The sequence below is a fragment of the Delphinapterus leucas genome, chromosome 1, assembly GCF_059928025.1.
Source record: "Delphinapterus leucas isolate spDelLeu-1000000601 "Yukka" chromosome 1, BTC_Dleu_Yukka2, whole genome shotgun sequence".
NCBI classification, from domain to species: Eukaryota; Metazoa; Chordata; class Mammalia; order Artiodactyla; family Monodontidae; genus Delphinapterus; species Delphinapterus leucas.
In genome coordinates, this window is record NC_143129.1 from 167,921,783 (window position 1) to 167,937,471 (window position 15,689).

The 15,689-nt window shown below is 40.4% G+C and overlaps 1 protein-coding gene across 27 annotated transcripts in view; it reads right to left on the reverse strand.

Annotated features, from left to right (window-relative positions):
• EPB41 (erythrocyte membrane protein band 4.1) overlaps window positions 1–15,689 on the reverse strand; it is a 199,073-nt gene that overhangs the window by 10,498 nt on the left and 172,886 nt on the right. For all 27 annotated transcript variants that reach the window (XM_089897550.1, XM_089897478.1, XM_089897474.1 and 24 more), the window contains one exon: window positions 3,676–3,777. In XM_089897550.1, coding sequence (XP_089753676.1) covers window positions 3,676–3,777 — 102 coding nt within the window. The remainder of the gene's footprint in view (window positions 1–3,675; window positions 3,778–15,689) is intronic.

A 15,689-nucleotide genomic window follows, 5' to 3' on the forward strand; every position in this document is an offset into this window, starting at 1 on the left:
CCAAGTATTTGTGGTTTTTACAGTTTTTTTTTCCTGTAGTTGATTTCCAATTTCATAGCATTGTGGTCAAAAAAGATACTTGATATGATTTCAATTTTCTTAAATTTTCCAAGGCTTGATTTGTGACCCAATGTGATATATCCTGGAGAATGTTCCGTGTGCACTTGAGAAGAAAGTGTACTCTTCCACCTCTGGATGGAATGTTCTATAAATATCAATTAAATCTACCTGGTCTATTGTACCATTTAAAGCTTGTGTTTCCTTAGTTATTTTCTGTTTGGATGGTATGTCCATTGGTGTAAGTGGGGTGTTAAAGTCCCATACTATTATTGTGTTACTGCCTATTTCCACTTTCCTGGTTGTTAGCATTTGCCTTACGTATTGAGGTGCTCCTATGTTGGGTGCATAAACATTTATAATTGTTATATCATCTTCTTGGATTGATCCCTTGATCATTCTGCAGTGTCCTTCCTTATCTCTTGCAACAGTCTTTATTTTAAAGTCTATTTTATCTGATACGAGTATTGATACTCTGGCTTTCTTTTGATTTCCATTTGCATGGAATATCTTTTTCCATCCCCTCATTTTCAGTCTGTACGTGTCCCTAGGTCTGAAGTGGGTCTCTTGTAGACAGCATATATATGGGTCTTGTTTCTGTATCCATTCAGCCAGTCTGTGTCTTTTGGGTGGGGCATTTAATCCATTTACATTTAAGGTTATTATTGATATGTATGTTCCTATTACCATTTTCTCTTTTTTAAAATTTATTTATTTTATATATTTATTTTTGGCTGCTTTGGGTCTTCGTTGCTGCGTGCGGGTTTTCTCTAATTGTGTCAACAGGCTTCTCATTGTGGTGGCTTCTCTTGTTGCACAGCATGCGCCCTAGGTGTGCAGCCTTCAGTAGTTGTGGTGTGTGGGCTCAGTAGCTGTGGCTCAAAGGCCCTAGAACGCAGGCTCAGTAGTTGTGGCACATGGGCTTAGTTGCTCTGCAGCATGTGGGATCTTCCCGGACCAGGGCTTGAACCCGTGTTCCCTGCATTGGCAGGCGGATTCTTAACCACTGCACCACCAGGGAAGCCCCCTATTACCATTTTCTTAATTGTTTGGGGTTTGTTTTTGTGGGTCTTTTTCTTCTATTGTGTTTCCCGCCTACAGAAGTTTCTTTAGCATTTGTTGTAAAGCTGGTTTGGTGGTGCTGAGTTCTCTTAGCTTTTGATTGTCTGAAAAGCTTTTGATTTTTCCCTCGAATCTGAATGAGATACTTGCTGGGTAGAGTAATCTTGGTTGTAGGTTTTTCTCTTTCATCACTTTAAGTATGTCCTGCCACTCCCTTCTGGCCTGCAGAGTTTCTGCTGAAAAATCAGCTGATAACCTAATGGGGATTCCTTTGTGGGTTATTTTTGGTTTTTCCCTTGCTGCTTTTAATAATTTTTCTTTGAATTTAATTTTTGTTAGTTTGATTAATATGTGTCTTGGTGTGTTTCTCCTAGGGTTTATCCTGTATGGGACTCTCTGTGCTTCCTGGATTTGGGTGGCAATTTCCTTTCCTATGTTAGGTAAGTTTTCCACTATAATCTCTTGAAATATTTTCTCAGACCCTTTCTATTTCTCTTCTTCTTCTGGGACCCCTATAATTAGAATGTTGGTGCATTTAGTGTTGTCCCAGAGGTCTCTGAGACTGTCTTCAATTCTTTTCATTCTTTTTTCTTTATTCTGCTCCTCGGCAGTTATTTCCACCATTCTGTCTTCCAGCTCACTTATTCATTCTTCTGCCTCAGTTATTCTGTTATTGATTCCTTCTAGTGTACTTTTCATTTCAGTTATTGTGTTGTTCATCTCTGTTTGTTTGTTCTTTAGTTCTTCTAGATCTTTGTTAAACATTTCTTGTATTTTCTCAATCCGTGTCTCCATTCTATTTCTGACATTCTGGATCATCTTTACTATCATTACTCTGATTTCTTTTTCAGGTAGATTGCCTATTTTCTATTCATTTATTTGGTCTTGTAGGTTTTTACCTTGCTACTTCATCTGTGACATATTTTTTTGCTGTCTCTTTTTTTTTTTTTTTTTTTAGTGGTGCACGGGCCTCTCACTGTTGTGGCCTCTCCCGTTGCGGAGCACAAGCTCCAGACGCACAGGCTCAGCGGCCATGGCCCACGGGCCCAGCCGCTCCGCAGCATGCGGGATCCTCCCGGACTGCGGCACGAACCCACGTCCCCTGCATTGGCAGGTGGACTCTCAACCACTGCGCCATCAGGGAAGCGCTGCTGTCTAATTTTTTATTTTCTTTTTTTTATGAGTGGGATTGTGTTCCTGTCTTACTGGTTGTTTGGACTGAGGCTTCCAACACTGGAGTTTGTAGGCTGTTGGGTAGAGCTGGGTCTTGGTGCTGAGATGAGGACCTCAGGGAGACCTCATTCTGATGAATGTTCCCTGGGGTCTGAGGGTCTCTGTTAGTCCAGTAGTTTGGACTCAGAGCTCCCACCGCAGGAACTTCAGGCCGACCCCTGGCTCGTGAACCAAGATCCCACAAGCCCATGCCAGGCAGCAAAAAAAAAAAAAAAAGAAAGAAAAGGAGAACAATAACAAAGTAAAAAATAAAATTAGACGAGGTAACTAACAGATATGTTAGAAAAAAAATAAAAATAAAAATATAGATGAAACAACAACTGGAAGGTAAAACAGAACCACAATAGTAAAAAAGAGGAGAAAAAAAAGTGGAAAAAGGCCTTGGATGTGGAGGGCGGGCCTAAGCAGGGGCGAGGTTTGGGTGGTGGGCAGGGCCTATGCTTAGGACCCACAGGGCTGGAAAAGGCCCTGGGAAGGAAGGAGGCGTGGTGGGGCCTAGGCTCAACAGAACAGAAGGGGCCCAGTGCCCCCTGCCTCCTGCCTCTGGTCTCAGAGGGCAGTGAACACCCTTGGCTTCCGGGGCTCGAGTGGGCGGGGCAAACGCCCTTCGCTCCTTTCCTGCTCCTCCGGTCCTGGAGGGTCCCTCCCGCCTGCCTCTCCTGTTCTCTCCTGGCCTCCCTACTACGACCCCAGGACCAACCCAGACCAGAGGGGACCTCTGAGGGCGTAGGACCCGCCCGAGAGCCAGGCAGACTTCCCCGGCCCATTGGGCAGGGGAAACGCTGGGCATGCTTCCCCCTGACCCGAGCCCCCAAGGGTCCCTCCAGGCATCAGAACCCCTGCCCTCAGGGGCGCTGGTCCTGTCCAGCCTCCACTTCTCCTCCCCTCTCAGTCTCCCCACATCCTACCGGTTCGCTTGGGGGTTCTTCCCATCTCCTTGGGCATCAGGGTCCCACACCAGCATTCGGCAGGCACCCTAGTTGTGGGGAGATGCGAACTCTGCGTCTGACTTTTTAAACTGAATTTTTAGGCTGACCTCCACAGCCAGACAGGGGACTCACTGACCACGGAGACAGACGAATGTGTAAAGAGAACAACCACAGGTGACTTTAATGAGACCATGAAGTAGACAGGGATGCTCAGGGTCTCCCTGGGTTTATTGCTGGGGAAAGCAACAGGGCCTTTCCACCCTGGACACTGGAAAAAATTTGGCTCAGTAGGGAAGAAGCCGAAAACCCTTGCTTATGGACCAGGGTTCTTGCAGAGAGGCAGCAAGCTTGGCATGCCACTGGATTTCAGAAGGAATTTCTAGCTCTCTGTTACCTTGGTAATTTGAGTTGTGGTGGTGCTGCTGGTGGTCTCAGATGTGATGGTCTGAGCTGTCAGCAAGACTCCTGGGTCCAAGTCCCCGTTGCTCTCGTCAGTCTGCAGAAGGAGACACAACTCATCACCATGCCTCTTAGGAAACCTCATGGGCAAATGTTGTAGATGCAGCTTTGCTCTGCAGCTGCACGTTCTAAAGCAAAAACCCAATTCCCTTACAGTGCTCTCTTAATTAATAAAACTAATCCCCTGGGAAACAAAGCTCCTTCTAAAATAGTTGGACAAGTCCAGCTTCCCCAGCATTGGGTCAGTGACAGGAGTGGATGAGAAAAAGGAGGCAGGAGTGTAACCACAGGTTCAACAAGAGTGACAATAACTATGCACATGTATACAGCATTTTATAGCTCATAAATGGCTTTCAAAACTTTCTTTTTTGATGCTTACACAAGCCCTATGAATATAGATAGAAAAGGCAGAAACTTATTATCACTCCCAGGTAAGACTCAGGCTCAGAGAAAGTGAGTGATTTGCCCAAGGACTCAAAACTACTGGTATTGTACACTGACTCAGAGGGGCATTTAGAGAATTGCGATTATTTTCATAAAGAATTCTGCAGCAAGCAATGTGCTAGGTTACCATCCTTCTCCACCTCTTTATATAAGTCATTTGCATTATAAGCAGAGGCCTCCAACTTTTTTATGAGCAGGGCCACATTTCATTGAGGCAAAACTTTGAGATACTGTGGGGAGGGCAGAAGGAGGAGAAGAGAATTAGGAAAGAGAAGAGTCCCTGGCTGGATTCACTTCCAGGTAGGAATATGGACAAAACAAAGAGAGGGAACATGATTGTGTCACCTAAGTCTTTCATACACATCACCCTCATACCAGGCATATTATTGGCTAGTTTACTAACACTTTCTTCAGCCCAGACATATTTATCTACCTTAGATTCAGACTCAGCTAACGTTTATTGCACTTGTACTATATGCCAAGCACATAATGCAACTGTTACTTCAATCACACCTCTCAGTATCGGATGTAGGTACTATTATTATACTCACTGTATAGTTCAGAAAAGTGAGGTCCAGAAAGGTTAAATAATTTTCCCAAGGGATTTCCCTGGTGGCCCAGTGGTAAAGAGTCCACCTTCTAATTCAGAGGATGCGGGTTCGATCCCTGGTCAGGGAACTAAGATCCCACATGCTACAGGGCAACTAAGCCCGTGCGCCACAACTACTGAGCTCATGCACCTCAACTAGAGAGCCTAGTGCAACAAACTACAGAGCCCATGTGCCCTGGAGCCTGCACACCACAACTAGAGAGAAGCCCATGTGCTGCAACAAAAGATCCAGTGTGCCAGAACTAAGACCCAATGCAGCCAAAAAAATAAAAGTAAATAAATTAATTAAATAAAAAGAAACCTTAAAAAATTAATAATTTGCCAAGGTTCTATGCTAATAAGTGCTTGAACTAGGACTGAGGGCAAAGACTTCCTGTCTGAAGACTGGGGTTCAGGTCCCAGCTCAGACAGTGGCTGGCTGTGGAACCTTGGTCAAGTCATTCTGACTTTTCTGAGCTTTAGTTTTCTCATTTTTATAACAGGCTACCCTGTAAGATGTGCTCTGCCTCCACTGTAGCACTGCTGTGAAGATCAAAAGAGATTTTAGAAATAAAAGTACATTATAAGTTGTTATTAAGAATTTGTGTGCCAATATATACACAATGGACTATTACTCAACCATTAAAAAGAATGAAATAATGCCATTTGTAGCAACATGGATGGACGTAGAGATTATCAAGTGAAGCAAGTCAGACAGAGAAAGACAAATACCATATGATATCGCTTATATGTGGAATCTAAAAAAATGATACAAATGAACTTATTTATAAAACAGAAATAGGCTCACAAACATAGAAAACAAACTTATGGTTATCAAAGGGGAAAGGGTTGGGGGGAGGGATAAATTAGGAGTTTGGGATTAAAATATACACACTATTATATATTAAATAACCAACAAGGACTTACTGTATAGCATTGGGAACTATACTCAATATCTTGTAATAACCTATAATGGAAAAGAATCTAAAGAACAGATATATACATGTATGTATAACTGAATCACTTTGCTGTACACCGAAACACAACATTGTAAATCAACTATACTTCAATAACAATTTTTTTAATCCAAAAAAAAAAGAATTTGCGTGCCAAGGGGGCTAAACCTTTTTGAAAAGCTCCTCCTCTACTAAACCTAAGAATCTACTTTTTTCTACCTCCCTCCCACCCCCTTCCTCCTCCTTTTCTGTCTCTGAAGAAGGTGGAAGAGGGAGGAGACATTGTTATGATTTCCAACTTAACACTCTTTCCACATGGGACCTCTTTTCTTACCAGTGTTTTCTCAAAATGGTACTGTAGCTTTCACAGTTGCTTATAAAGTTAACCATCCCTTTATCCTATGACACAGCAGTTCCACTCTTAGGTGTTTACCCAAGATAAGTGAAAACATATGTCCACAGAAAGACTCACACATGAATGTTTAAAGCAGCTTTATCCATATTTGCCCCCAACTGGAATCAACTCAACTGTCCATCAACAAATGAAAGGATAAACAAATTGTGGTATATTCATACAATGGAATACTACTCAACAATAAAAAACAGTGAACTATGGATTCATATAACGGATGAATCTGAAAAACATGTTCAGACACAAAAGGGTATGACTGTATACTTCCATTTATATGAAGTCCAAGAACAGGTAAAACTAAGCTATGATAACAGAAATCAGAGCAGTGGCTGCCTAGAGGGATAGGGATGGACTGGCAAAGGCTATGAAAAAAGTTTCAGGAGTGATGAAAATGTTCTGAACCCAAATGTGTCTTGGTTACACAGGTAGATACATTCGTCAAAACCAATAAAAAATTGAACTCTTGGGCTTCCCTGGTGGCGCAGTGGTTGAGAGTCCACCTGCCGATGCAGGGGACACGGGTTCGTGCCCCGGTCCAGGAGGATACCACATGCCGCGGAGCAGCTGGGCCCGTGAGCCATGGCCGCTGAGCCTGCGCGTCCGGAGCCTGTGCTCCACAACGGGAGAGGCCACAACAGTGAGAGGCCCGCGTACCGCAAAAAACAAACAAACAAACAAACAAAAAGCTGAACTCTTTAACGTCTGTGCATATCACTGTATGTAAATGTTACCTCAAGTACACATACATGCACATATATGCAAACAGTAAAACCCTATTCTGGCTCCCCACCTCCTCTCGCCATGTCCCAAAATGTAGAAATTATGGATGGATTAAAAAAAGGTTCTCAGTCCGCCTGCTGATGCAGGAGACACGGGTTCATTCCCCGGTCCGGGAAGATCCCACATGCTGCGGAGTGGCTGGGCCCGTGAGCCATGGCCGCTGAGCCTGCGCGTCTGGAGCCTGTGCTCCGCAACGGGAGAGGCCACAACAGTGAGAGGCCTGCGTACCGCAAGAAAAAAAAAAAAAAAAAAAAGGTTCTCAGGTTTACTTGTCTGGAAAGATAATAAAAACACAAGCAGAAATAATTATAGTAAATAAACAATAACAATAACAAATAATTATCTGGTGCTTATTATGTGCCAGGCACTTTTTTCTACAAATTATTTACAGCATACTGCACTGAGCTTTTTCATTTACCAGTTTATCACGTAGATATTCCCAGCAGAAGCTTTTAAAAATAACTGTAAAGCATTACCTTAATGGGATGTACTATAATTTATTTAACCTGCTCCCTACTGAAGGACATTTAGATTGTTTCCATGGTAGTGACAACTTAATTTGAAATGCACATTGTGAAACTCACATTTTATGTACATTAACTCATGTATTCCTCTCAACAACCCTATGAGGTACAACTATTATTAGCCTCAATTTACAAACGAGGAAACTGAGGCACACAGTGATTCAGTAACTTGACTGCACACTAGTAAGTGATGGAGCAGGTTCAAACCCAGGAAATCTAATTCCAAAGTCAATACTTTTCCTCACTATACTCCACTGTCTAGTCAATAAGAAGTAATTTGTATCTTGGCTGACTGTCTTAGATATATAACAATATAATATCTACCGTTTTGGAATAGCCACTATGTGCCAGGCAAATATTATCTTTATCTCAGTGACCTTAAAAAGGTATTTTTCAGAAGAGAAAGCTAAGGCTCAGAGGTTAAGTGACTTGCTGAAGGTCATGAAACTAGCAAGTGTTGGAATGAAGATCCAGGTCTCTCTAACTCCAAAGCCCACATGCTTTATCTTGTACTTCATAATGCCTCTGTATTTCTCTTACATGCTAGGATATTTAAAAATGACTGCTTCCTTTCCGTTTTCTGTGGGGGCTATACTCAAACCAAACATGGGCTTTTGTGGTCAGAATGGCCCTAACAACTTTTTAAATAATTTATTTTGAACGATTAAAAACATTTTTTTTTGATATGCACATGCTACAAAATTTTAAATCTTTAAAATGGAGATCAATGAATTGTTGGTCTCCCTCCCACTCCTAACCACAGCCTGCATCCCAGGCCTCTTCATCCCAGGCCACCACTGGTGGTTTTTTGTTTTTGTTTTTGTTTTTCTAAGTACCCATTCAGAGTTAGTATATTCACATATAAGCCTATTCATACATAGCTGTACATACAACCCTTTTCCCTCCCATAAACGGTAGCATATTATTTATACCATATTGCACTGCATTTTTTCATTTACCGATTTATCACGTAGATTATTCCCATCAGAAGCTTTTTTTAATGGCTGCACAGAACTGCCTTAATTGGATGTACCATAATTTACAAACATGTTCCCTACTGATAGACAGTTAGGTTGTTTCCATGGTAGTGACAACTTAAAGGGTTCCCTCCCATCTGCAAATGCTTCTTTTCTAAACATCCTTGGCTCATTGTGTGCACAATCTTAAAGGAATGTCCCCAGACTTCCTTTGTAGTCCGCTTCACAGCCAAGTCCTGTTCATCCATCACTGTCTCTCCTGACGCAGCTCTTTCTTCTTGTTTCCTCAGGCTACACCTCAGTTCTTCACAAGGAACCCCCCAGACTTCCCGTAGCCATATTCCTGTCTCTAGGCAGCCTCTCCTTTAATAGGTGCAGCATACAGCTTTAGGAACCATCTTCCAAAACCACTGCTTTAATTAGGCCACTTTATCACCACTGCCAGAAAACTTGAAGCAACCTCTCATTATTTACCAAACTCAAATTCTACACTCTAGACCACAAGGGAGAGACACGGGAAGTATACTAACGTTAACTGAATGTCTATGAATGCACCAAGCGCTTTACTGACATCATTTCACTCCATCCTCCCTCAAATCTTGCAGTGGTATGTAGTATTATCCCCATTTTACACACAGGAAACAGAGGCTTACAGAGATGAGCGATTTGTTTAAAGTTATCCAGCTAGTACATGGTTGAGCTAGGATACAAATTCTACTTGTCTAATTGCAAAGCAAGTGCTTTTAATTGGCAAGTTACACTGCTTCCTAAAGGTGGATATCATCATCCAGTTTATGGTGATGTGAGGATTAACTGAAAGGATTCATGTGAAAACACCAAGCCGGAGCTCCATGTAGCTGTCTGTCTCCTTCCCATCATGCAGGCTTCAGCTAAAATGTCACTTTCTCAGAGGGGATTTTCATGACTATTCTAGCCCCAAAATAGCAACTTTTCATGTTATTCCACATTGTCTAACTCTTGATCCTATTTAATTTCTTTATAGCACTTATCACTGTCTGAAATTCATACATTTATGTGTTTTATTGCCTGTCTCTCCTGACTAGAATGTCAGTTCCAGAGCATAGGGCCTGTGTCCACCCTGTACACTGCTTTGGCCTAACATATAAATGCTCAACAAATACTGGTTGCAGTAATGAATTAACAGCTCAGTTTATAGAAGGAAAAGTTTCTCTCAATTTTGGCATCTGTGAATAAGAAAGACAAGAAAAACAACTCAGAGGGCAGGCAGCAGAAGCAAGAAGAACAACAATCCTCCAGCCTGTGGGACAAAAGCCACATTCACAGAAAGATAGACAAGATGAAAAGGCAGAGGGCTATGTTCCAGATGAAGGAACAAGATAAAACCCCAGAAGAACAACTAAATGAAATGGAGATAGGCAATCTTGCAGAAAAAGAATTCAGAATAATGATAGTGAAGATGATCCAGGACCTTGGAAAAAGAATGGAGGCAAAGATCGAGAAGATGCAAGAAATGTTTAACAAAGATCTAGAAGAATTAAAGAACAAACAAACAGAGATGAACAATACAATAATTGAAATGAACACTACACTAGAAGGAATCAATAGCAGAATAACTGAGGCAGAAGAAAGTGACCTGGAAGACAGAATGGTGGAATTCACTGCTGCGGAACAGAATAAAGAAAAAAGAATGGAAAGAAATGAAGACAGCCTAAGAGACCTCTGGGACAACATTAAACGCAACAATATTCGCATTGTAGGGGTCCCAGAAGGAGAAGAGACAGAGAAAGGACCCGAGAAAATGTTTCAAGAGATTATAGTTGCAAACTTCCCTAACATGGGAAAGGAAATAGCTACCCAAGTCCAGGAAGTGCAGAGAGTCCCACACAGGATAAACCCAAGGAGAAACACGCCGAGACACATAGTAATCAAATTGGCAAAAATTAAAGACAAAGAAAAATTATTGACAGCAGCAAGGGAAAAACGATAAATAACATACAAGTGAACTCCCATAAGGTTAACAGCTGATTTCTCAGCAGAAACTCTACAAGCCAGAAGGGAGTGGCATGATATACTTAAAGTGATGAAAGGGAAGAACCTACAACCAAGATTACTTAGCAAGGATCTCATTCAGATTCTATGGAGAAATCAAAACCTTTACACACAAGCAAAAGCTAAGAGAATTCAGCACCACCAAACCAGCTCTACAACAAATGCTAAAGGAACTTCTCTAAGTGGGAAACACAAGAGAAGAAAAGGATCTACCAAAAAAGCCCCCAAACAATTAAGAAAATGGTAATAGTAACATACATATCGATAATTACCTTAAACATGAATGGATTAAATGCTCCAACCGAAAGACATAGGCTTGCTGAATGGATACAAAAACAAGACCCATATATATGCTGTCTACAAGAGACACACTTCAGACCTAGGGACACATACAGACTGTAAGGGGATGGAAAAAGATATTCCATGCAAATGGAAATCAAAAAGCTGGAGTAGCAATACTCATATCAGATAAAATAGACTTTAAAATAAAGAATGTTACAAGAGGCAAGGAAGGACACTACATAATGATCAAGGGATCAATCCAAGAAGAAGATATAACAATTATAAATATATATGCACCCAACATAGGAGCACCTCAATACATAAGGCAACCACACACAGCTATAAAAGAGGAAATCAACAGTAACACAATAATACTGGGGGACTTACCTCACTTACACCAATTGACGGATCATCCAAAATGAAAATTAATAAGGAAACACAAGCTTTATATGAAACAATAGACAAGACAGATTTACTTGATATTTATAGGACATTCCATCCAAAAACAGCAGATTACACTTTCTTCTCAAGTGCGCATGGAACATTCTCCAGGATAGATCATATCCTGGGTCACAAATCAAGCCTCAGTAAATTTAAGAAAACTGAAATCACATCAAGCATCTTTTCCGACCACAATGCTATGAGATTAGAAATCAATTACAGGGAAAAAAACATAAAATCACAAACACATGGAGGCTAAAAAATACGTTACTACATAACCAAGAGATCACTGAAGAAATCCAAGAGGAAATCCAAAAATATCTAGAGACAAATGACAATGAAAACACGATGATCCAAAACCTATGGGATGCAGCAAAAGCAGTTCTAAGAAGGAAGTTTATAGCTATACAAGCCTACCTCAAGAAACAAGAAAAATCTCAAATAAACAATCTAACGTTGCACCTAAAGGAACTAGAGAAAGAAGAACAAACAAAACCCAAAGTTAGCAGAAGGAAAGAAATCATAAAGAACAGAGCAGAAAGAAATGAAATAGAAACAAAGAAAACAATAGCAAAGATCAATAAAACTAAAAGGTGCTTCTTTGAGAAGGTAAACAAAATTGATAAACCATTAGCCAGACTCATCAAGAAAAAGAGGGAGAAGACTCAAATCAATAAAATTAGAAATGAAAAAGGAGAAGTTACAACAGACACCGCAGAAATACAAAGCATCCTAAGAGACTACTACAAGCAACTCTATGCCAATAAAATGGACAACCTGGAAGAAATGGACAAATTCTTAGAAAGGTATAACCTTCCCCAGACTGAACCAGGAAGAAACAGAAAATATGAACAGACCAATCACAAGTAATGAAATTGAAACTGTGATTAAAAATCTTCCAACAAACAAAAGTCCAGGACCAGAGGGCTTCACAGGTGAATTCTATCAAACATTTAGAGAAGAGCTAACACCCATCCTTCTCAAACTCTTCCAAAACATTGCAGAGGAAGGAAAACTCAAAAAACTCATTCTATGAGGCCACCATCACCCTGATACCAAAACCAGACAAAGATACTACAAAAAAAGAAAATTACAGACCAATATCACTGATGAATATAGATGCAAAAATCCTCAACAAAATACTAGCAAACAGAATCCAACAACACATTAAAAGGATCATACACGACGATCAAGTGGGATTTATCCCAGGGATGCAAGGATTCTTCAATATACACAAATCAATCAATGTAATACACCATAGTAACAAACTGAAGAATAAAAACCATAAGATCATATCAATAGATGCAGTAAAACCTTTTGACAAAATTCAACACCCATTTAAACTCTCCAGAAAGTGGACATAGGGGGAACCTACTTCAACATAATGAAGGCCATATATGACAAACCCACAGCAAACAGCATTCTCAATGGTGAAAAACTGAAAGCATTTCCTTTAAGATCAGGAACAAGACAAGGATGTCCACTCTCACCACTATTATTCAACAAAGTTTTGGAAGCCCTAGCCACGGCAATCAGAGAAGAAAAAGAAATAAAAGGAATACAAATTGGAAAAGAAGAAGTAAAACTGTCATTGTTTGCAGATAAAGAATCCTAAAGATGCCACCAGAAAACTACTAGAGCTAATCAATGAATTTGGTAATGTTGCAGGATACAAAATTAATGCACAGAAATCTCTTGCATTCCTATACACTAATGTTGAAAAATCTGAAAGAGAAATTAAGGAAACACTCCCATTTACCACTGCAACAAAAAGAATAAAATACCTAGGAATAAACCTACCTAGGGAGACAAAAGACCTGTATGCAGAAAACTATAAGACACTGATGAAAGAAATTAAAGATGATATCAACAGATGGAGAAATATACCATGTTCTTGGATTGGAAGAATCAATATTATAAAAATGACTATACTACCCAAAGCAACCTACAGATTCAATGCAATCCCTATCAAATTACCAATGGCATTTTTTACAGAACTAGAACAAAAAATCTTAAAATTTGTATGGAGACACAAAAGACCCTGAATAGCCCAAGCAGTCTTGAGGGAAAAAAATGGAGCTAGAGGAATCAGACTCCCTGACTTCAGACTATACTACCAATCTACAGTAATCAAGACAGTATGGTACTGGCACAAAAACAGAAATATAGATCAATGGAACAGGATAGAAAGCCCAGAGATAAACCCACGCATCTATGGACAACTAATCTATGACAAAGGAGGCAAGGATATACAGTGGAGAAAAGACAGTTTCTTCAATAAGTGGTGCTGGGAAAACTGGACAGCTACATGTAAAAGAATGAAATTAGAATGCTCCCTAACACCATACACAAAAATAAACTCAAAATGGATTAGAGACCTAAATGTAAGACCGGGCACTATAAAACTCTTAGAGGAAAACATAGGAAGAACACTCTTTGACATAAATCACAGCAAGATCTTTTTTGATTCACCTCCTAGAGTAATGGAAATAAAAACAAAAATAAACAAATGGGAACTAATGAAACTTAAAAACTTTTGCACAGCAAAGGAAACCATAAACAAGACGAAAAGACAACCCTCAGAATGGGAGAAAATATTTGCAAATGAATCATTGGACAAAGGATTAATCTCCAAAATATATAATCAGCTCATACAGCTCAAAATTAAAAAAAAAAAACAACCCATCCAAAAATGGGCAGAAGACCTCAACAGACATTTCTCCAAAGACATACAGATGTCCAAGAAGCACATGAAAAGCTGCTCAACATCACTAATTATTAGAGAAATGCAAATCAAAACTACAATGAGGTATCACCTCACACCAGTTAGAATGGGCATCATCAGAAAATCTACAAACAACAAATGCTGGAGAGGGTGTGGAGAGAAGGGAACTCTCTTGCACTGTTGGTGGGAATGTAAATTAATACAGCCACTATGGAGAACGGTATGGAGGTTCCTTAAAGAACTAAAAATAGAATTACTGTACGACCCAGCAATCCCACTACTGGGCATATACCCAGAGAAGACCATAATTCAAAAAGACACATGCACCCCAATATTCATTGCAGCACTATTTACAATAGGCAGGTCATGGAAGCAACCTAGATGCCCATTGACAGACGAATGGATAAAGATGTGGTACATATATACAATGGAATATTACTCAGCAATAAAAAGGAATGAAATTGGGTCATTTGTTGAGACGTGGATGGATCTAGAGACTGTCATACAGAGTGAAATAAGTCAGAAAGAGAAAAACAAATATCATATATTAATGCATATATGTGGAACCAAGAAAATGGTACAGATGAACTGGTTTGCAGAGCAGAAACTGAGACACAGAAGTAGAGAAAAAAACGTATGGACACCAAGGGGGGAAAGCAGCACGGGGTGGGAGTGGTGGTGTGATGAACTGGGAGATTGGGATTGACATGTATAGACTGATGTGTATAAAATGGATGACTAATAAGAAAAAAAAAAAATATATATATATATATTAAAAAAAAAAGAAAACTCAACACAAGCAACCCGAGCTCATTCAAATTACTAACAATGAAGGAGAAATATTACTAAAAGTAGGAAGTAAACAAAAATTTTAAGTACTAAATTCTTACATGATTTTAAATTTAATTGTAATAAATTGATTATAATTATTATAGCTGTTTCTTATTTACACTTTCAGGCATGGTGCTCAAGTTGATTCCATACAGTACTGTATTTTATATAAGCTTTACAACAGAATCATTAAGTAGATACTAACATCATGCGGGTGGAGGTGGGGTGGGGGTGGCATCAGGGCTGACAGACATTCAACCACTTGTTTAAGTTAGCAAATGAAGAAGCCGGGACCTGGGGCTTCCCTGGTGGCACAGTGGTTAAGAATCCACCTGCCAATTCAGGGGACACGGGTTCGAACCCTGCTCCGGGAAGATCCCACATGCCGCCCTGGTCCGGGAATATCCCACATGCCGCAGAGCAACTAAGCCTGTGCGCCACAACTACTGAGCCTGCACTCTAGAGCCCGCGAGCCACAACTACTGAGCCCACGTGCTACAACTACTGAAGCCCACATGCCTAGAGCCCGTGCTCCGCAACAAGAGAGGCCACCGCAATGAGAGGCCCGCGCACCACGGCAAGGAGGGGCTCCTGTTCACCACAACTATAGAGGGCCCGCGCACAGCAATGAAGACCCAACACAGCCAAAAATAAATTAATTAATTAAATAAATTTAAAAAAAAGGTGGGACCTGAACTCAGGTTTGTTTGACCCAAAGCCCATGTTATCAACCATTACACTAGACTGCCTTCCCTAACTGAATTGGGTGGATATAAGCAATCAGATCCAAGATAATGTTGCTTTTGAAAAAGTATTTTGGGACATCTTGAGATCAGTAATCTCTTCTGAAAAGAACTGCCCCAGAAAAGCCTAGCATTATTTGCAGCAAGTGATTAGCAACCCTGTGAAGAAAGGTTATTTATCATGTTTACTGTAGTCTTTGGTTCTGAAACATCA